General features: G+C 34.3%; 1 protein-coding gene across 1 annotated transcript; it reads right to left on the reverse strand.

Annotated features, from left to right (window-relative positions):
• Positions 1 to 12,348: 12,348 nt before the first annotated feature.
• LOC127857821 (uncharacterized) lies at positions 12,349 to 16,107 on the reverse strand. Its single transcript, XM_052394505.1, has 2 exons — positions 16,041 to 16,107; positions 12,349 to 13,504 (listed from the first exon to the last, which is right to left on the reverse strand). The coding sequence occupies exon 2, from the start codon at positions 13,488 to 13,490 to the stop codon at positions 12,765 to 12,767; it is 726 nt and encodes a 241-aa protein (XP_052250465.1). The 5' UTR covers positions 13,491 to 13,504; positions 16,041 to 16,107; the 3' UTR covers positions 12,349 to 12,764.
• Between the last annotated feature and the right edge of the window lie 8,094 nt (positions 16,108 to 24,201).

Here is a 24,201-nt window from a genome sequence, read left to right on the forward strand (position 1 = left end):
CTACACTTCGAATTTTAGCCAAGAACACATTCTTATTAAAGTAATTTTGATGCATTTAACATTTATATAAGAAGCAAACCTGTATGTAGTAGTTGAAATTCTTTAAAGTTATTTGAAAATAAAACACCATCTATCGGTATGTTTACATCCATTTACGTTTAATTGTGAACCGCACACAGTCACGTGATTCTGCAACCTGGTAATTTTATTAACCTGTCATACTACCGGAACCGAAGGTATTGTTGTTTGTGTTTGCTCATCAATTCAAAATTTGATTTTAGCCCATCGATATATTTTTCTAGAACGGTCTTTGACTGGGTTTGCAGCGTGTTAACAGACTAAGTCTCATAAAGATCATTAATTAAAAGCACAACCATAGCATTTATGCGCTAGCAAGTTATTAATTGAAATATCAAATATGCACAGCTTAAATAGAAACATAGTCATATTTTTTATATAATTACCTCTCATATCCAATGAAAAAGAAATCCATTAAATACGACACAATTTAAACGAGGCGCAAAAATATCAAATATGCCAAGAAGAAAAAACACAATGCATTTTAATTCTATTACGAGTTATTATATTATAAGAATTATTATTATTATTATTTTTATTATTATTATTATTATTATTATAACTAATGTGTAGAATTATGATTGTTTAAAGAGGTAGGGGGCTAAATAGCACGATTCCAAATTGATAATATGTTTAAAATTGATGTTTCAAGTGGAGTTTACGATATCTCAGTATCAAAATAAGCGACTGATTTAAAAAAGAACAACATAAATACTAAATGTCGCTTCAAAAGATAATCATGGGTTAATATTTAGATATCATGCTATAAACAGAAGAGGGTCAAGGTCATTACAGACCACATACCATTTCGACCAATAAGATGGTTGTTTGTATCCTTGTTTACCTGCAGGAAGATATTAAACACCAGTTGAAAAAAAAGAAAGAAAGTAAAACAGATGGACGTGACCCGAATTCTTCAGGCCAATAGGGTTTAATTGAATTCAGCCACTCAGGATTTTAGATTTTGAATAACTATACAAAATATATATGTCAAAAAGTATGACAATTGTTTAATTGCATGTATGATCATAACAGTCTTATCATTATATACACAATATTGTAAATGTCCAAAACGACCTTCAGTGCTATTGATTTTCTATTTGCAGTTATGTTAATAATTTTATTTCAAACGTTTATTTAAACCAATATGAGCAGTGTAATCCCTGAATCAATGTATACACATTAAACAAGCGCATTAAGTAAAAGCCTCGCTGAAACATATTGGCGTTCGAGTATCACACTGCATATATTATCACAAGAAAATAGGTCAAACGTGACCGCTATCACATCCGTAGAGAAGTTGCGAATGCAAATGTACAGTCATTCAATGCTAAGTGATGAAATATTGAAATTATCGGAGAATAAATTCCTAATGATTTTCTCACTAGCTTAGCTAGGGACTTTTTCACTTTCAAGAATAGTTTCTATGCATGTTATGTCAATTTTTGGTCATACAAAATAATAAACAAAAAGTAAATATTAAATGCAGATATCGTTTAAAATACTATAACTAGTGTGAATACGTGTTAACATTCTATATTGATTTTAAACAATAGTTAAGTTAATTAAAAACTGTTCATTATTATTGCTTTCGTTTTACCTAGGTTGTCTACGCAAAGGTGACTATAAATCAAAGTATGAATGGTATTAATTTAGTCCATTATAAATTGGTGCTGGTCATCTTGGCACACACGAGAGAGTATAAGAGTCATTGTATTTTAATGTGACCATATGCTCAGCGTTAATTTATCCATAATACTATGTCATAAAAACGTTTAACTTTGCAAGTCAGGCGGTGTGCTGTCTCGACCTTGAAAAAGATTTATTATACAAGAAGACAATTTGCAACTGTGCCTTGATATGTATAGCTTGTGCTGGTAAATACTGGAGCGGATGTGCTAGTCTTGCCAGTGCAAAGTCAGTTTTTTAACGTATTTGTATCGAAAACAAAAAGATCATTTTATTGTTCAATAACATATATCTTTTTTAAATAACTATGTTAAGACATACCCACAATGACATATATATGTATATAATAGTACACAGATAGTTAAACAGAAAACTTCGCTAAACATTGTTTCGATGTTTGTTTGTTTTGTCAACAAGCACTGTCATTAATGTAAACATTATAAACAAATACAATTTGAACATGTCATTTGTTCATCGTACACACTATAACTTACAGATAGCAAAACGTTTTATGTATTTATTATAGTGCCAACCCTCTCGAATTAGAGCTTACTATGATAGACAAAAAGGGCCATCGGTATCCATCCAAGCTGCTTGATAGGCAGCCGGCTATTGCATAACAAGAACAGAATATCGTGTAGCAATTCATAGGCGATGCTCTGATCTATATGATAAGGAGAGAGTTCTATAGGCAATTCAATCATTTCAAAAACAAACAACACATATAGGTCAACACAGTGTCAAGTTGTTTTTCTTGTCTGGGCTACTGTCTCTCAAATGTCTTCTGAAATTCTACGGAAACTGATACAAATGTAAATGAGCATATTCTGAGAAGTAAATAAAATATGTACGTAGTTTAGCAAGGTGGGAACAAAAATGCACGTTATTCAAACATTGTGTTTTATGTCGAGTGAAAAGAAAGGGTTTTCTGATTTCACTCTATTAATTGAACCAATTAATTGAACCAATTTTGTTCAAAGATTTTGTAAACATTTTATTAATCTGATTGGGACTATACACATTGTTTTTTTACAATATAAAATGCGTAATAAATTTAATAAAAACAATAAACAATACGCGATACTTATTCATAATTTGTAATACTTGTGTTTTTTTTCACACTACGCCATATTCCGCAATGGATTTATAATGTGAGGTCATATGAATTTATGTCAGAACAAAATTGTATACTTGTCAACTGTATTCTCGAGGTACGTAACGTTCAAATAAAAATTGAAGCTGGAACAAACCCAAACTTTATTCGATATGGACTCCTTTGCAAAAATATATTTATTTCCCGCTGATATCCATGTAAATTGTATCAAAATATGGTTTTTATATTGCGCGTAAAGCAGTTAAGACACAGTTACTGTAGTGCCCACTGCTACGGTTCGTGATGCCATATTGGTATTCTCGCGGTAAGTAGGTCAACATGCTGACTATCAACAAATCACAGTTTTGTTATAATATCTTCCAATAAACTTCAATTTTGAAACAGTAACAGCAATTTTTAAAACGTAAAACTTGATATTAACATGGATATTAATAGTTAAACTGCTGAAAGAACTGCACAACTGCCATAACACCACTCCTCTTGACAATGGATGCATGTAAAGGTGCTTCCCCTTCTTAGCAATTTACCATTTGTTTTGTGATGAGTAACTAATGACGGGAGCTAAAAATATGAATGATACTCTTGGAAAGGAAAAGTGCAGGCATACAAAGGGTAAACAATTGGAATTAAGGTAAAATACTAAACATTTGGATGAAATTATCATTAAATTAGGTAAACAATGTGATTTTAATGGATAGTAACAACAAGTTACCAAAATATTGGCAATGATCTCATGTAAAACTGTTTACAGCGAACTGACAGCGAATATTTTTTAAATGTAAATTTTAAAGAAATATATCTTTACTGATACACAAAATTTTTTACGTGTTTTTGTTTTGTTGTTTTTCTAAGATCGCGATTGTGAAAGGGTGTGCGTCTTGAATTTCTAAGACGAAAATCGTGTCACTATTTAATCAATTAAAATGCTTTATGTCAAAGACTCGTAATGAATACACAATCGGGTCAATACATGTGTTGATCACAAAATAAAGAGGGGAAACGGTTCCGGCGACTGACAGACTCACCGGTAAATTAGCGTAACGATATGTTCCTATGTAATAAAATAGAAAGGGTATGTAGCAGACAAAATAGCTGCCAATTATTAAACTTATTGTAATCATGGCTTTAGATTTGTTACGTGAAGGTGCTGCAATCGATTTGCAACAAACGTTAAAAGCGACAACAATAACAATGAAGTACATGGACGCAATAAGCACAACGGTCAGACAAGTACACGTAAACAGGTTAACTTGTACTTGGTCAATTTTTTCTCTCATTATGCCTCTATTCTCTTTGTACATATACAGGAACGAAAACACCGAAACACTCTATGAAAAAAACCAAATCGTAATAATTGCGATCATGGCAAATTGTTTTGGAATATTATACAAGGGCAAAACAATATTGATCATTACAACAATCGCGGAGCCTGTCATTGACAGAGAACTAGCTGCTATAGGTAAAACGTATGCGGAGTTTATAATTTTAGACGTCAGGCTGACTTCAGCATTATCTAGGAATTTATAATCACTAAAACATTTCATGTCATCCATTTGAAACGGGGAAATTGAACGTTTTGCTGGTAACAATTGACAAACGACGACTGAGATCTGTGGTAGTTGTGGATATGCTTGTATTTGATTTATCAGTCAAAGGACGACTGAAATCCGGGATAGCGTCAGAGATGTTTCTTTTTGAGTAATCAGTGAGTGATAAATTATTATTCGAATCATTAAGCTCTTGGTCAAGTGGTAAACCAGAATCGTTAATAACGTCTATGTCCGGAAATAGATTCTCAACGCGTTCATTTAGTGTTCGATTTTCTTGTCCAAACACTAAAACTGTTGTTGACCGTGGGGAATCAATATCTGTCTTTCTTCCTTAAATATTTTCTTGTCCGACCTGGTCTGGAAAGACAAATTCAGACGAACCTAGGGGAGATGTGTTATTTGTATTTAAAGAATTGTTCAAAGTGCTTGGAGAAAACGGAGCTATGAAGCTCAAATGTCGACTCCATATATTTTCATGTTCTGTTCCATTATATAATACCTAAGCAAAAATCATTCCAATCAGAAGATCTGAGAAGGACAAACTAAGCGAGAATCGTAGGAATACCATTTTTTTACTTTGACTTTGACTTTTTTGGCTTTGTATGTTTTATACAATAGCTAAAATGACTAGAACATTCAGAATAATTCCAACTGGTACAGCGACTTGTATTGCTAGTCGTGTAAATGATAACGCATTTTCAAATTGTTCGATAAACAGGGCTTTCTGTCTGAACATTTCGTCCGTGAAAAGAAGCAAAGCTTCATTTTCTTCGTCGTTTAAAGGCCATTCCATTCTTGTTAGGTCTGCAAACGCGTATCTAAAAGCAAAAGAACAGAACCTTTAAGACCAGCTCTATAGAAAAAAAAAAGATCCATTTGTGATGGGCATATTGAAGAAAAAGAAAACGCAGTCCGAACAAAAATATTTTTGATTCTCACCGCCGGTTGGATTCGAACAAACACCTAAAAAATAGTCTAGTAAAATGACATTTTTACCGTCGCAATATCGATAAATTCTTAATATGAATTTCTTTAATAACAATTTTATTTCCACGATTTTCACGTCTACCACTTCATATTGTTTGCTGCCGCTGTCACTAGTGACAACTTGTTATTATTATGAAGGTGCAAATTCTATTGAGTGTTTAAAAAGAAAAGCCATACGTGTCCGGCAAGCATTGAATGCATACTGCTTAAAAGATTACATTTTTCAATATTATTACATAATAATTGTCGATATTCCTGTTCAAAAAAGGTGGATTTTCAATAATGCATGGGTGATGTGTATTCAGTAAAACCCTATTAAGTGTCGAGGAAACATATGTGAGAAATTTTACATAAGAAACCGTTCCCTTAAATGCAATTTACATATCAGAATATAACATAATATATTTTGTCATAAAGTAGTACAATACATTATAATGTCATTCTACAATACAAATTGCGTGTTAACAATATTGAAACCTGATGCAATAAAATACAATACACACACGTGTTTCAGACAAAGTTTAAGTTAATAATTTGTTTCATACTTAGATTTAAAGTAATGTATGCATGCATAACTATCATTCAGATAATGTACCAGTTTTCAAATAAAATAATCACATTAAATCATTACGTCGTTTTGCCTCATGTAACATTTTCAGGATGTGATCAAATTGTTTGGTTCACCCCTGATTAAGGTAACCTTTACTCTATAACAAATTATAGGTTACTGTTGTTGTGATTTTTTTATTATTTAAAAAGCACATTAACAATAATTTTCGATGTATAAATTAAATAAAAATTTGGCAATATATTATTTAAGCATCATCTATTGAATTGGGAGAATTTTGAGGATTACCTATGTGTATTTAGTATTATACTAACTGTATAAGGTATTGGTGCAAATTACTGTAAATGCCCAATAACCGTTATCCTATAAACTGTTATATAATGCATTCATCATTAGACGATATCGGAAGGGACTTTTGGGCCACTTAAATAAAAATTCTTCTGTTTACATACGGATTTGGTTATGCCTGGATAAATCAAGAAATATGCGATAACACCTTATTTATTAATATTTTCAAACAACGTATTATTGACGGTCATACACACAATTTGCATGACACGATACAAATTCAAGACGATGTTATCATTATAAATACTTTAAAACGCATCTAGATCCAGAGAGATACCTTTTCCTAAATATCCAAATAAAATTTAAAATTGCTTTTGCAAAATTCCGAAGTGTTAATCATAAACTCAGTGTCAATCATAAACTCAAGGTTAAACTTGGTAAACATTTAAACTTACCATTTGAATCACGAATATGTACACACTGTTCAAATGGCGACATCGAAACAATAGATTGCGAATACCACGCATTTTTCATTGTAATAAGTAGTGTAATATAAGGAATTTATATTTATATATTTGTGGTACTCATCTGAAGAGATATTAATCGCTTTTTACAATATCATGTCTTCGAATAATGATAACTCTATTAGGAAATTGACTTGTTACCTTTTCAATCGTTTACAGGCGATAAATACTTATGTATTATATTATATTTATAGAAACAGATGACACAACTTTGAAATTGTATTATATTATGTTATTGTGTTATGTATTATCGATCAGATGCCTTGATTTAATAAATAAAATGTTCTGTTCTGTTCTGTTGACAGAAACAGTCTATATAAATTCGACAATAGTTTTCAAACATTTTATGCAATCCTCATATATCTTTGGATTATTTCAACTCACATGTTTGTTTATTATTGTTTACTGAAGTTTGTTTTGTTTGAATATATTTATTGTATTGTGTTTATAATAATATTAAGCGCTAATGATATCTTTTTCTAAATAAGTTTTTTTTATTTCACTTTTATTTAACTTACCCTTGTAGATTTGATGCAGGTGGATTTCCCAATCCTTCACGCAATGTTTCGTCAATCTTCTGCCAGAAGTGTTTCACGTCTACCGGTATATGACATTTAGTGTATCGCTTTTATCATGTTCTGTACGTTATATAGCACATTACAAACTGTGTCCGATATTAATCATTTATGATTTGCAATTTGTTTGACATTAACATCATCGAAAAGCTTTTAGTTGTATATGTATTATAAATGGGAACCGGCGTATATTTCAATCATCGTAAACCTTCTTAAACATTAAGCTTTTAAGAACCAATGTAATACCTTTTACATAATGAAGATGTATTAAACATGAGAAATCGATACGTGGGTATTAAGCAACATCTCCTGATATATTCCAACTTTCCAAACCAGTAAAATGACGATTTAATTAGATGTTAACGTCAGTCACCGTCTACTTTTAGGAATGTTAGCCTAGTCATTACCATTAATATCAATAATTCATATTTACAATGACCACACGAGACAACGATACTGTTTTGCAAATTGTCCTACACGCAGTCTGCTTCTACGAAAGACGATTTGAAATCCCAGGTAGGGCCAAAAAAGGAAGCGAGAAAGGAATAACCAGAACGTAAAGGATGCAAACAACTTAATTGGAATGATTCGGCAAAAACGCAAATCTAACTTAAAACAAATAGCGTACAATAATATGGAGAGACAGGTGCCCTCTAGACCGAGCCGTCCTAGTTGTTCTAAACAAGGACTTTATACTATCGGTATGATATCGGTCGACCACACATTTGGGAGGATGCAAAATAGTTCATCCGCGTCATAACGGCGTCTTATATCGGCATGTCTTCTACGGCACTACTTCGACCTTGGCATTCGCCCTGCGTTTCTTTTGTGTTTATGGTTTCCAATAGGTGATCCTACGACGGTGTTTCCGAAAAGCCGCTAGAACGCAGAGCCTCGTCTGTTACATGTAGTAGCAATATGGTCGACAAGTGAAGCGGTCTGTGTGTTTTTGCGCCGTTTTCATGCGTTCTCATGGTTACTTTGCGACCTTGCCTCGTTCGTGTTTTATTAATGAAACATTGAATGCGGAGTGACATATTCACACACAAGTAGCTTAATATTCTCAATGGACCAACATTTCGTTTGCTTACCGCTTCCTGGGTCGCCGTACGCACGCAAGAAGAACGCAAGCTCTGTATGACGGGGATATTACTTATATATTAAGAACATTTATCGAAAACAATTGCATAATTATTACACGACAGCGTATATGTGTTTGATACTGACCTTGATGTTGAACTTGAAATCAATATAAAAATCGAAAAGATTGTTTTAATTGACCAAATTCAAGGCTATCGCGTAATTTGTTATGTCGTTATCCAACTAAAATATCGATTGATAGAATGCTGAACTAAGATTGTGAGTATGAATGAAGGGTTTTTTAATAGTTATTATTAGAATGCTTAATTAAAATAATTTGTATGAATGATGGGTTTTTTATTGGATAGCTAATAATAGGATGCATTACTAATATAATAAGTATGAATGATGGGTTATTAAATAGATATTAATAGGATGTTTAACTAATACAGTTTGTATGAATGATGGGTTATTAATAGCTATTAAAAGCATGCTAAACTACGATCACTAGTATAAATGATGGTTTATTGAATAACTATTTATAGAACGCTGAACTAAGATAATAAGTATGTATGCAATGTTATTTAAAAGCTATATATAGCTTGCTAAACTAAGATTATTAGTATGAATGATGGGTTATTGAAAAGCGATGAATAACACGCTAAACTAATATAATTAGTTTGAATGATGTGTTATTGTTTTTGCAGTGATCAGCTTCTCTGTTCTGGGTCCGTATTCACCAACCCACTCTTAGCCTTTAGAATTAAAAATAGACTCAGAACCAAGAAACATACCTCCAGCTTTTGGAAATATAGAATATAGCACAGGTGATATTTTTTTTATAAATTAAATGTTCTACATGCAGAATGATGTAGATTCATATGGTAAATCCAAATTTCGACTCAAAAGTAAAACACATCTTGAATATTCCAATCAAAATAATGTTCTTTATTCTTAGACTTAAGTCTAAAAATTGTTTTTGGTGAATACGACCCTTGCATAGATTCAACTGCTTTAAATCCTTGGTGGATTCAATTATTAGTGCGCCGCTTAAAATGTCATCAATATATCGGTAAGTAATCTGTATCAATTTTATAATTAATCAAGTCTTAATATTACTATTAATCAAAATTGTTTTGCTCACAAAATATATTAGTAGCATTTAGTGTTAGTGTGATTTGAAGTATACCATCTAAATACAAATGTACAATAAAAAGATACACATTTCTCAATAAAGATTGCAATGATTGTAAGATCTCATAAGTTGAAGATTACAATAAAAAAATCGTAGTCGATATATTAGTAATGTGAATGGTATAATTAAGAGTACCAATGGATAATGAAGCGGCCTTACTTCTACGTCTGGTTCAATAATAGTAGTTGTTAGCCTTGTCGATTGTATTGGCACTCATTTTATATCGACCGAGCTTTCCAAAGGACAGTGTGTTAACTAAATGATACTATATGGCTGAAATGTTTTTAAACATGGATTGATCTGTTTTTATGAAATATGGTGTGTTGTATGTATATGTAGCTAAAAAAATAATATAAAGAACGGGTCAATTTATTATTTATAATTCCATATAATGCACCTTTATTTTTTAAAGGAATTCTGTCCTATCTCCAGTGTGCGTTCACCAATGAGGGCTGATACACCAGTTGTTATGTCCAATCATAATCAAGAACTGCTCCGATGCAAGATTCTCATTGGTCATTCAACAGAACCCTTTTATTTCTTAATTAATTAACTGACCACGCATGCATTCAGCCAGAGCACTCAGTCGACTGCAGTCCTACAGTCTGCAGTCTGAGCGCACTTGTTTTACAAACCTGTTGCGTTTTAGTATTTTTATATTTATCGAATAACTGCGTGTCATTGAAGTGTGATATCTGTATAATGCGTGCTAATTTAACGTTACATTCATTTTATTTCGTTTTGTGTTGTACCAAATGGTTTCATATTTTAGTAAAATTGTTGATTTTATCTTCGCACAGGTCTTTTCGTCATAAACATATATGTATCGACGACAATACATGGATATTAAAGCCACACACCTTGGAATGAAATACATGGCATGGTAAATTTAAGTATAAATAAGAAACATATTTTATCTATGCCAATTAGAATATATCTGATGGTTACAAGGTAGAAATCCGTCTCTTTTGCGCATTAAAACTTAAAAATACTCGCGTTTGTCGAAAATGGACGTATACGTCTAGAACTCCTACTTTCGGTTTTAAAAGCGGTATTGTTTGAAAAATAATATATTACTTGCTAACTAGGCTATAGATTTAATTTTATCTATCTGAATTAGAATATATCTGGTGGTTAAAGGTAGAAATCCGTCTTTTTGCGCTTTTTAACTTAAACATAATCGCGATTGTCGAAATTGACGTATATGTATAGAAATCCTACTTTCGGTTTTAAAATTAAAAACAAATAATTAAGTACTTGCTAACTAGGCTATAGATTTAATGACAATTTTGCACACTTTCGAATTGCATCTATATATATTGATTAACATGCACTTCATTTCAAGGTGTGTGGCTTAAAACATCTAATGACATCTAGTGAATATCATGTTTCCAAACCCCACAACCACTACACAAATTAATATGTTTAAATTTAAGTTGTTCCCAGTCACATCGTTTGATGTATCATTAAATCCGCTTCTTCGTTTTCTTCGACAAATGACGTTCGATAATTTGGAAACAAATCAGGACGCGTATGAATATATATTTATATATTTAGTAAAAACAAGACATTCAGGTGGTACTGCTTTCAAGGAAAGTTTGACTTGATATTTAATTTCAAAAAGATATTTTAGCTGACATTCAAACTAATTTAATTTGGTGTATGCGTTTTAGGCACTTCTAATTATTTATCTCTGCTTCTACTTTAAACATTATATAGATTTTTCTTTTAACATTACTTGTCTTTAAAACCAAATTGCCGGAAAAGCAGCTATAATTAAAAATAAGTACCACTTTCGATAGTTTAGTAAGCCAATTTGATAGGAGTTCTGGAAAAACACTTCGGGACCATACGCAATGAAGCCTCATTTGCAATAGGATCTCATAAACTTTTAAATGCACTCACACAAACACACACACGCGCACACACACACGCGCACACGCACACGCACAAACACACACGTCTTTGCAAATAGTCAACCTGGTGGGGTAATAGGATATCGAAAAACAAACAAGTATCATGATACGAAATTTCAAATATGTCGGCATTTTATGGACTGAGAAGGTATGTATTTATTCATTTATTTTAATCACGTATATAAAACATGAATGTGTTGATAACTGCTACATAACATGTGATAATAAATCGGTATAGTTATGTAATTCACGATATATGAGCTGGTAATAGAAGACAATTTTAGATGTCAAATATACAATATATCAGCGGTTTTCGCTATCTGCATTTCAGCAAAATCACGCAGAATTATACAAGTAAATAGATACACATGTCCATTTTCATCAGAAAAGTGATACTCAATCATGTAGATAATTGAGTCGTGTTCTGAGAAAACTGGGTTTAATGCATGTGCGTAAAGTGTCGTCCCAGATTAGCTTGTGCAGTCCGCACAGACTAATCAGGCCAACACTTTCCGCTTTTATGGTATTTTTCGTTTAAAAGAAGTCTCTTCTACACGAAAATCCAGTTAAGGCGGAAAGTGTCGTCCCTGATTAGCCTGTGCGGACTGCACAGGCTAATCTGGGACGACACTTTACGCACATGCATTAAATCCAGTTTTCTCAGAACACGACTCAATTGTCTATGGCAGGGGGAAGGTGTGGGGTACAGGCTGTTGTAACAGGTTCTACTAAATGGTGCACTCTGAAATTTCCAGTTAAATACATGTGAAAACAGTAGACTTAATTGTTTATATAATTTATTTATTTTCGTTTTTAGCTTTGAAAACCTTTTACTGTTACTTATTATGCATTCTTAAAATAACCATATAACCGTTTTTTTAAATACTAACACTCATAATGCTTTTATATAGTCAAGGTGTCCCTTCACTTTTTTTTTAATTATAAAAGTCGAGTTTATATTGGAGACTTGTTAGGCAACAAAACGCCTGTTATTATCTTTAAATAATAAATTATTGTTGTTTCCAGTAAATTGCAATTGTTTCAATATTTTTGAACAATTTTTATTTATCAAGCCAGCAAATAATATTTACAAACAATTCAAATAGATCTTTAAAAGTGTATAACAATCAATACACTTGTTCCTTGTTTCAATTATAATTGTGTATGGCCACTCAGTTCTTTAAAACAACAAAATTTACATCACGGTAGGCCAGTATTCCTAGGGCAACTCCCATAACCGCCGTCTTCTTCTCCGGCGTTGAAATTCCAACTGCCATCACGACCTGCGCCGTCTCCAGCGCCTCCTCCGCTGCCGCCCCAGGAGGCACCACGATTGCCTGTGCCACCAGTGCCTCCACCACCGCCACCACCGCCGTTTATGCCAAACCATCCTCCATTACCAACGTAGCCACCACCAACCCAACCGCCATGACCACCACCACCAACACTGGCGCCAATGCTATACCGTCCACCACCACCACCGGCGTCTATTGCAAACCTTACCCCATTCCCACCGTTGTCACCACCACCCCAACTGCCATGACCGCTAACGCTGCCACCACCACCAACACTGGCGCCCATGCTAAACCGTCCGCCACCACCACCGGCGTCTATTTCAAACCCTTCCCCATTACTAACGTTGTCACCATCACCCCAAACACCACGACCGCCGGCGCCAACACCGGCGCCTACGCTAAACCATCCTCCATTACTTCCGTTGCCACGACCACCACATCCGCCACCACGACCGCCGCCACCACCACCGACACTTATGCGAAACCTTCCCCCATTACCAACGTTTCCACCATCACCCCAATCACCATGACCAAAACCGCTGCAACCGCCGCCATTTCCACCCCATCCTCCACGGCCGCCGCAACCAACATTGCTATTCTGTCGGCCACTTTGACCGCCTCTTGAATACATTTCCCGCGCTATACCTGTAACATATCAAGATAGTATGACATAAATACAGTAAAAATACATATGGTTAACGTTGCCTGAAATAAATTATTTGCATACGCTCAATATATTATTTTAGTAAGTCTTTCGTTTCTTAAACTTACCTGTTCACTAATATATCCAACAGTTTTACACATATCGAATCCAAAACATGTAATCTTTTTACTAACTACCAGTACATACAAATAGTGCAGGTGTTCAATTTGGAATGAAGTCATTGTAATTGAAATCCCAAAAAAATATGAGCACGAAAGCATCCGTCTGTAGCGTTTTATTTTCAAGGTCTAAACTGGTATTAAAATACATCGTAGAGCAGAACGTTTTCTCTCGTTTTAGTATTTACTACAAACTAGGCTGAGCCTCATCTAAGTTTAATCATTTAAATCTCAACGGGCCTTCACATGTCGACATGTGGCGGGTATAAGCAGTTTCAGTTTAAAGAGATAATGCCCGTATCGTTCAACCGCACATTGAAGGCAAACATAAGGGTAGTTAACCGAAATCGTCGTAACATTAGGTTACACTCTATTATCATTAACTAATTACAGAGGGATGGGCTGCGAAACTGTTACGACCAGCATGCACCTGATAGCCTCATGACACTGATGCTTAGGTCGTCAATATGTTCTTAATCCAGACAGTTTTTCACAAGAGATATTATAAACATACTTAAAGGGGCCTTTTCACAGATTTTGGCATGTATTGAAGTTTGTCATTAAATGCTTTATCATGATCATGTAAACATTGGATTTAAAAGGCTCCAGTAAAAACAACAAGAATGTAATTAAAAACAGAAAAAAAGTAATCCTCAACTGGGCTCGAACCACTGACCCCAGCAGTCATGGATTTAAAGTCTACCACTTAGACCACACGACCATCCATGCTCATACGTTGATGGGTGTATTTTATACTTTATATACGAAATCCTCGTAGTTTCACAAAATATAACGACAACAAGAGAACTCTAAAAATTATTCAATCGTTTCGCGTTGCAACGCTTTATAATTTTCAGGTTTTTAAATCGTCAAAAGATGCATATAAAGGGTATTTTAGAGCATGGTAAATGTTCAGTATTACTGTTGCCTCACAAATATCATAACTAAAACGAAAATTTGCGAATCTGAAATTACTTTTTTTAATTTGGTCAGTTTACAAAAACGTGAAAAGGCCCCTTTAAAATTGAATAAACAAAAATCACTGCTATTTCAGTAGGCTTCATGGGCTTAGGTCTACAGATATAACTAAATGACATTGTAATTTATTAGCCTGATTAAACTCCCTATACATGTACTTTCGTACAACACTTCCTCTATTTAGCGTAAACGATTTCGTGATTAAAAGTTGTTAAAATGGACTTATCAAAATGCTTTAATTTAACTCAAGTTTTTAATGAAGTTGCCCTTATCTTTCTTAACTTAATTAAACACATGGTAACGTAAATGTCTAGACTCATAATATATTTGTTTAAAATTAAATTTAAAATTAATCGTTATATATTAGCAAAACGTAACCCATATCTGAGTACTGTCCTCATATACAATGATGTCGGAATATGACAGGAGTGTAATTGCTATAATTGCAAAATACATGCGCGAAGCGTTTACTACTCGAAAGAAGTTTTTGATTGATACTTTAATGTACAAGTGTTTCACGACGTTATAAGTAAGTACCCTTAGTATGAAAGACAAAATTACAAGTACTTACATGTCAAAGTTATTATATGATATGTTATGTACATTTTATGCTTATGTCTTTGTGTTACATGTTCTGCTCGTTAATAATATATTATTAATTAACATATCTCTGTTGTCAGCACATTTGATGATTATTGAACAATTGTATTTTGCCGACGGCCTTGAATTACAATAAACCATATGTTATGTTGTTGGTTTGTTATGTTATTTGCGCCTTAAAGCCCCTATAACGCTAACAATCAACAAAAATTTCGTAATGTATTTCGTAAAATAAAGTTAAACAATTAAAAATCAGTGTTCTTATGGCAATTGCCGCAATTTCAACGCAAGATGTGGTCTGGTAAAATCGATGTTTGTAGATACAAAATGCTCGGTTTTAATTTTTTTGCATATTCAATTCCATTTAAATTTCCCTCAACGATATCTATTCATACGACACATTAACACTAACATGGTGCCATTTTAGTGTTCGTGTGTCGTATGAATAGATATATTCCCGGGAAATTAAAATTGAATTAATTGTGTCACAAAAAAAAAAAACGAGCATTTTGTATCTACACAAATCTATGCAATCATACCACATCTAGCGTTGAAAATGTGGCTATTGCTATAAGGAACACTGAATGTTTAGGTGTTAACTTTATTTTACGAAATACTTTACGAAGTTTTCGTTGATTTTGAGCGTTATAGAGGCTTTAAAGCCGCCATGAAGAGATTTGAAGGTATCGATTGAATAATGCATTAATTGTGAAATGAAAATTATAATTAAACTGGTAAAATCTAGCTCAAACATATTCAATCAACTACCGTCTAAACCGACTTGTAGGTTTTAATCCATAAACTACACCGATCCAATCTAAAACGAAAATACAAATGCGACCGTCATAATAAATTTCCAAATCTAAATATAATATACGACAAGATTATATCAAAGAGTAAAACAACAAGATAAACTTCCCTGTATGAACTGTGTGTAATTCGGGTTCTTTTCGTTTCGTAATGGCCTAATGTTTGTTAGGCAGATTCGCACAAATGATTCACACGCTTACTTCTCATAGCAGCTGCGGCCATGATTCGGATAGAATTTAATTGTAAGTATTATCTGGCAAATAATGGAACGTATTGTTTATAATGATTATTATTTATTATTATTTACTATTATTATAACACGAATGATGATGATGATGATGGTGATGATGATGATGATGATGATGATGATGATGATGATGATGATGATGATGATGATAATAATTATGATGAATTGATGATGATGATGATGATGATGATGATGATGATGATGATGATGATGATGATGATGATGATGATGATGATGATGATGATGATGACGATAATGATTATAATTATTACGATTTGTATTATTATTAGTAGTAGTATTATTAGTATTTAAAGTATTAACACAATGATGATGATGATGTGATGATGCATTTCATTTCAGAGTGGTCGGCTAGAGAATCTATAATGGAGGATCCTATAGACACAATCATAGCTGTGGGTTTTGCAGGAATGAAAGCACCTGAATTCGTCAGAATGTTCGCCACCGTTGGACCGATAAAGGTGAAATTATAGACAAATACCACGGGTTGGTACTTACTCTTATAAGCGAAACAGAAAGTACCACGTGTCAAAGTGCACATGCTCGGGCAATAATATTCCTCGCAATGAAAGATACCGTTTATGTTGCAAAAGGAGAGATATTGAAGATTAGTTTCACTTCGTTTGTATTTGTCCATGTTATAGTGTTTAATGACAAAATACCTTAAAAGGTAAGTATATGTTAATCAATCTGTGTTTAAGTATCAATAACTGACTTTATCCGAAAAAAACGAACTTGCCAAGTTGTGTAAATATATAAAAGATGTATTTGTAATTCGCAATTCATTGATCAATAATACCGTAAAACCAGTATAACTTACACATCTTTCTGTCATTATTTGTTTAGAAAGTTCACTATATGCATTGTCGTATTAAAAACATGACATTCTTACTTCTATAATGTAGGTATGAAGACAACGTACTTATGTATAAGTCTAAATAAAATGTCTGTTCTGTTCATGAACTTTACTTAACGATGTCAAATTTAAAAAAAATGAAAAAAATGCAGTCGTATATACTTCTCTTTTTTAAAATTGTTAAATCGGCTAATATTGGAGGATTTAAAAAAAATGATTTAGACTCTTGTTGATTTAGCTTTTCAAAAGGGGTTGACCGTGGCATTGTTCAATTATTTTTTCATTTTAAACTATAATGGAGGTATTTTATGAACGATGCATATTAAGTTTGTAACTAAACGTCATGTTTGCATGCTTTTCATTCAGATGTTGTAACGATATTTTTTCAAATAAGTACAAAATATTGTAAGAAATACTCATGTTAGACGGCCTTGTTCAGGCGGTTTTGCGGACTAAATTTCTGCATGTAAAAAATTAAATAAAACAGTCTATAAAACCGTTCAAGAACACTATTTCAACAAATATGTATATTTTGTCAGAGAAAAGAATGATATTGCATGCTATTCACAACAGTATTGTCGAACAACGTTGAACAATGATATTTTAAGGTCCAAGACAACGGCAACCAGATGGTGCGATTCATACGGCAAGACAGGAAGGAATCGTCACCTATGAATCACGGGAAGTGGCCAAAATAGCACAGGAAACATGGAACGGTATTTTTATTGTTTTTTTGTGTAACTCTTCAGGTTACATATATTTTGCTCGTGTTCTTAGTTAACTCGAAAACTGGAAGGTAACGAATTTTCGACTTGTAAGTAGTATATGTCTTCCTTCATAAAAGCTTCAATACCAATAATTCATATTGTACGTAGAAGGCATTTAAAATTTAAATACTACGTCTGATTTGTAAATTAAAATCGTTTCTTAACGATACGATGTCACCTATATACATTTCAGGCAAAGTAGTAAATGGCAAAACAATTCAAGTACTGACTGCACCTGAATGCTTCAGGACCGATTCAGAACGTGGTAATTAAAACATTAAAGTGTATGTGCTTTTTACTCGTGAATCGCAAAGTTCTGTCTTATATTTTGATATCATGCGCATGGCAAGGCTCCTATTTTTAAACTTTATTTATTTAGTTCGATGCATCAAACTATTTAGATAAAAAAGAATGACTGGGAAAGTTTTTTCGACGAAAGCATTAATTTGTATCAATAGTTTTTCTTTTAATTCTTACATGCATGTGCCCAATTAAATGTTATCTTCAAAATTACCAATTGTGACAACGACAAATGAAAGCAGGCCTAACTGGTATTTTTGCAATAAGTGAGGTGTAACCTACATAAAGTTGCATGGGTGTAGTTCTGCATGCACACTTAATAACTGTAAGCGGTGTCAATTATTAAGTATTTATAATTTTCAGTATAAAGATAAACATGTTCATGTTTTCCATTTTGTTATTTGTGATTTCGACGGCTATAATTTGTGTTCTTCTATGAATGCTGTAGATAAAATCAGATGTTCACTGACTCGGAACCATTACATCATTCTCAATATACACCATATTTACAGACAGACGTTGTTCCACATGGTATTAAGACGTGAATATGCCAATGTTAAAAGCAAGCATACAGTTTTCCAAAAGTTATGCCCCTTTTTAAACTTACACATTTGGTTACACCATGCTTATTAATATGTAATAAATTCAATATATTTTCTGAAAACACACTCAAAGTTCCCGGGTCTTCTGTTTGGAGTATAACTCGCTAAACGCTTTCTCAAATTATTAATCTTGAGTACAGCGTGATCTATAGATGCTACAAAAACGCCATGGCCTAGAGGTTAATTATTTGTTATCTTCGTAATTAGTTCACATTATGCTCATATGGTAAAAACTGACCATATCCCGGGAGACAAATGATTGATGTATACTTATATATCAAAACCACATCAGAGCACCAAATGCTATGAAACGTTGAAGCAGTATTTGGTAATAGATATTGAACATCTACCAAAGCGTTTAAACAATAAACATGCCTAGTTACAAAAACAGGCAACGCTCTTTAAGGTAATGAATTTGTATCAAGTTGCTACATATTTTGTCAGGCGGTCTTTAGATAATTTTCGTCACTATTATGACACGATTTATATATATATATATATATATATATATATATATATATATATATATTTAATTGGGTCCTACAAACCAGAATGACGATCATCTTGTTGTTATTTAAAATACTAATTGTCTTTTCTTAAACGATTCTTTGTTTCGTTGAATCTTTGCGTTACAATGAGATTCGGCTCATAAAAATCGGATACAGACGGGTTTTATTTACATGAAGTAAGTTGTGTTAGTGCATCTGTGATTACTACCCTGTCTCTTAACTGTTGGAGGTCCATATGGTCCGAGAGCGTACAACGCGGCTTGGGAACACTGGTTTCAAGCAGAGGACGGATATCAAGACAATTGTCAGGGGCAAACTGGGGAACCAGGAAGTGGCGGAACGGATGGTAGAGGTGGTCGCGTTGGTGCTGGTTGGCATTATGGTAGTGTTTGTTATATGGGTGGAGAGGACGGGGAAGGTGGTGCATATGAGCATGGCGGAAGAAACCGTCGTGGTGGAGCATATGGTGGTGGCGGCGGTTGTAGCGGAGGTGGTGGTAAAGAATGCTGTGGCGCTGGTGGAAAGGGGGAAGACATTGGTAGCTTTATGGACGAACAGACGGTGATGATGGGTCATGTGGCCGTGGCGGAAGTGGCGGTCGTGGAGAAGTTTTTAGGTGTTGAGGTAGTGGGGGTGGTTTTGGGGGAGGTGGTGGCGGTGGAAGATATGGTGGGGGTGGTAGCGGTTTAAGCGGCGGACCGAGCGGTCAAGGCGGTGGTGGAGATGGCGGATACTATTACTATTAATGGAGATTAGTGGAGATGGCGGATACTATTACGGAGGCGGATACGGCGGTGGTCAAGGCGGAAAAGGTGACAAAGGCTTTTTTGGTTTCTTCGCAGGACGAGACGGACAGAACGGTGAACCTGGACCTAATGAAAGGGGCGGAAAGGGAGGCAAAGGGGCTCTTTGATGTGTGAGTACGTCAGACTACCAAGATACCGATGTGAAATCAATGAAAATTTATATCTACACTTTTACATCATTGTAATAAACTTTTTAATTCAAATATAAATGTTTACATGATGTTTACAACTATTTAAACTCCCTTGTGTATGGACTATACCTTGCGGTGTATTACATGAAAAATAAATAAACAATTTTCAATAAATTAAATAAAAATATTGACCTATTGTGAACAATAAAATATGGCCTGAATAATTGTTGCAGTGCGGTAAATGAGTGAAGACCACCAGTCAATGTACCTGATCACCTTTGTGTCGTGTTTTTTCAAGAGTTGAACGGAAAACATGGTCTTTAAATTGGATAAATAATACAAAGTTTGTAACGATATCGATAATTTTGCAAACGTGTATTTGCGACAAAGCGTGTTAACTTTAATTAAAAAGCTTCCTTTGTAATGTGGTTTGTTTATTTAGACGACCAGGATTACAACCCCATGGAAGACACATTTATTTTAAAATGTGTTATGATAATTATTCAAAACTATTCCAAACATTACAGTTTTACTCTACGATTTGTTCCATGATATGTTTTTTAATACGTATATCAAGTAACAATTCCTTTATTATAAAAGTATAAGGTTTACGAAAAAGTGGTGATTTACTCAATCAAAATCGTGTACGTATTATATGCCAGCACAAGAAAAATAAAAGAGTGTTTATACTGCACTGCAATCAAATTCTTCGTCAGACATTCTGGTCCCTTGTCATGGACACAACTCGAAATCTATCAGAGGTATCAAAATGAAACTTCACATGTAAGTAAATCATCGAAAGAAGGTGCAGGGTGCAAGAGCCATAACTATTGATACCAGTTTTGCCCTTTGTGGTTCATATTGCTTTCTGTGGCTTTACTCCTTTTGACAGATTCATGATATGGTTCACACATTTCCTTCTAAATCTAACTAAGATATACGACTTTTCTAGCAAAGGGTATAAGTAATAAACCATATATAACAGTATGTATTTGTAAAGAGTAGTTGATCTTGTTCGAAATCTTAGTAATTGATTATCTTAAGGCAGGTCTATGCCACCATAGACTTGATATGTGTTTGGGTAAAATTTCAGAATATGCATGAACTTAAAAAAGGATATGCTGGAAATTTTGGTACAAAGTATGTAGTGTATCCTGATAATGTGCATGATATAATATTCAAACTGTATATATGTCGGCTAAAGGGACAATGCACGCTGTCACTTCATACAGTATATACATGTACCGAATACCGATGTTGATTATAATGACGATTTAGGTTGTATATGCTAGCAATTTAGGCTTGGTATCCTACATATTTTAATGTTTCCGATTGGCACGAATATTTCTTTGTCATTTTGTTCGGTTTTCCAGGCATGCGAACTTCGCTTTCCATTTCTCAAAAAGTTTTCATAGAAACAAATGGGTACCCGTAGACTACGTAACGTCAAAGTTGGGGACCGCAAACGAGTTTTCCCTCTTTATCGAGATTCAGGAATCAAAATGCAGATCTCATATACTGATCACAGAGAATTTGTTTTCTATAATTTATCTATAATATGAACACAATTTTTATTTACTAGATCTCAAACCAAATTTTCTAAAGAGAAATATCGCAAATTTCGAGATACTGCACACATTTTATCATGACTAGCGAATAATAATTCGCCCATGCGCCGATGTGATTTTATAACTTACTCACGTATAAAGTTGTTCGAAGTGAAACTCTCTTGAAAAGCTTAGTTTTTATTCTCTACCGGTAACACAGTTATGCTTTTGTATTGCCTTAATGTTTGTAGTGGAAGAATTGCTAGTTATTATTGTCTCTTTATTTATTTCGTTTGGTTTCATTTTGTGATTCTTGTCTCTTTGTTTTTTTTCTTTTTTGCTACATTTAACATGTTGCGTTTGCTGCTCATGTTGCTTTTGTTTTGTATTGTTAATGGTTATCATGTCTTGTCTTGTAATTCAGCCGTAGAAGTTGACAAGAGCAGAAACTGGAGGTTGTGATAGAGCTGTATGGGGCATTTGTGATTAATATGCATGGCGTTGTTGTATATCTCTGAATACAATTGCAAGCCATTTTTGGCCTGTAAAAATCATAATACAGTGAGCCCGCGTTTATCGCGTTTATCCGGAAACGTCCGTTCCGGCAGAAATTTCCGGATTAACGAATCTTCCGGATTATCGAATTAGTGCCGTTTTGACAAGAGTTTTATACATACCTTATGGCATACACATTACGTTTATGTACGTTTACATACGTATTTTGCATCAAGAATGATATTTTCTTGTAACGCAGACATTTATTTAGTTTATTTAGTTTAAAAAATCAAATGTTGTTCAACAATATAAATACAAAAACGCGTAACCGAATTGTACTACATGTTAACACCATGAGGACTGCGTGTACAATGTACTGTTGTGCCTTGCATTTAAAAAGGTCAACAAAACATGGCGGTAAAAGCAAACATATTTGCTCCTTTTAGGCACATTTGGGACAAGGCCTTGAGACGTTTTATGTTGCATGTAATTGTTTAATAAAAATAAATAAATCTCAAAGCGCGCGGCAGTCTTCAGTGATCATATAGACGTTGTTTTATATAATGACGATCGTGTAGATGTAAAATAGGTATATAAATACAAGGGCTTAAGGTCTACCCGAAGATTAGGTTGGTGAAAAGCACAGGTTAAGCTGTTAGCGCAAGTTTGGTTTTCAACCAGTCATTACAAACTTAGCTGATGATTCAATAACACAACCAACCCTTGCCCATGGCGCTGATAATTCAATGACACAACCAACCCTTGTCCATGGCGCTGATAATTAAATGACACAACCAACCGTTGTCCATGGCGCTGATAATTCAATGACACAACCAACCGTTGTCCATGGCGCTGATAATTAAAGGACACAACCAACCGTTGTCCATGGCGCTGATAATTAAATGAAACAACCAACCGTTGTCCATGGCGCTGATAATTCAATGGCACAACCAACTGTTGTCCATGGCGCTGATAATTAAATGAAACAACCAACCGTTGTCCATGGCGCTGATAATTAAATGACAAAACCAGCCGTTGTCCATGACGCTGATAATTCAAAAAAAAAACAATCAACCGTAGTCCTTGGCGCTGATGATTCAATGACACAACCAACCCTTGTCCATGGCGCCGATAATTCAATGACACAACCAACCCTTCTCAATGGCGCTGATAATTCAATGACACAACCAACCCTTGTCCATGGCGCTGATAATTCAATGACACAACCAACTGTTGTCCATGGCGCTGATAATTAAATGACACAACCAACCGTTGTCCATGGCGCTGATAATTCAATGACACAGCCAACCGTTGTCCATGGCGCTGATGATTCAATGACACAACCTACCATTGTCCATGGCGCTGATAATTCAATGACACAACCAACCCTTGTCCATGGCGGCCGATCATTCAATGACACAACCAACCCTTGTCCATGGCGGTGATAATTCAATGACACAACCGACCCTTGTCCATGGCGCTGATAATTAAATGACACAACCGAACCTTGTCACTGGCGCCGATAATGCAATGACACAACCAACCCTTAGCCATTGCGCTGATAATTCAATGACACAACCAACCCTTGTTCATGGCGCTGATAATTCAATGACACAACCAACCCTTGTCCATGGCGGCCGATAATTCAATGACACAAATAACCCTTGTCCATGGCGCTGATAATTCAATGACACAACCAACCCTTGTCCACGGCGCTGATAATTCAATGACACAACCAACCCTTGTCCATGGCGCTGATAATTCAATGACACAACCAACCGTTGCCCAACACGCTGATAATTCAATGACACAACCGACCCATGTCCGTGGCGCTGATAATTCAATGACACAACC

This window comes from Dreissena polymorpha, chromosome 14 (genome assembly GCF_020536995.1).
Source record: "Dreissena polymorpha isolate Duluth1 chromosome 14, UMN_Dpol_1.0, whole genome shotgun sequence".
NCBI classification, from domain to species: Eukaryota; Metazoa; Mollusca; class Bivalvia; order Myida; family Dreissenidae; genus Dreissena; species Dreissena polymorpha.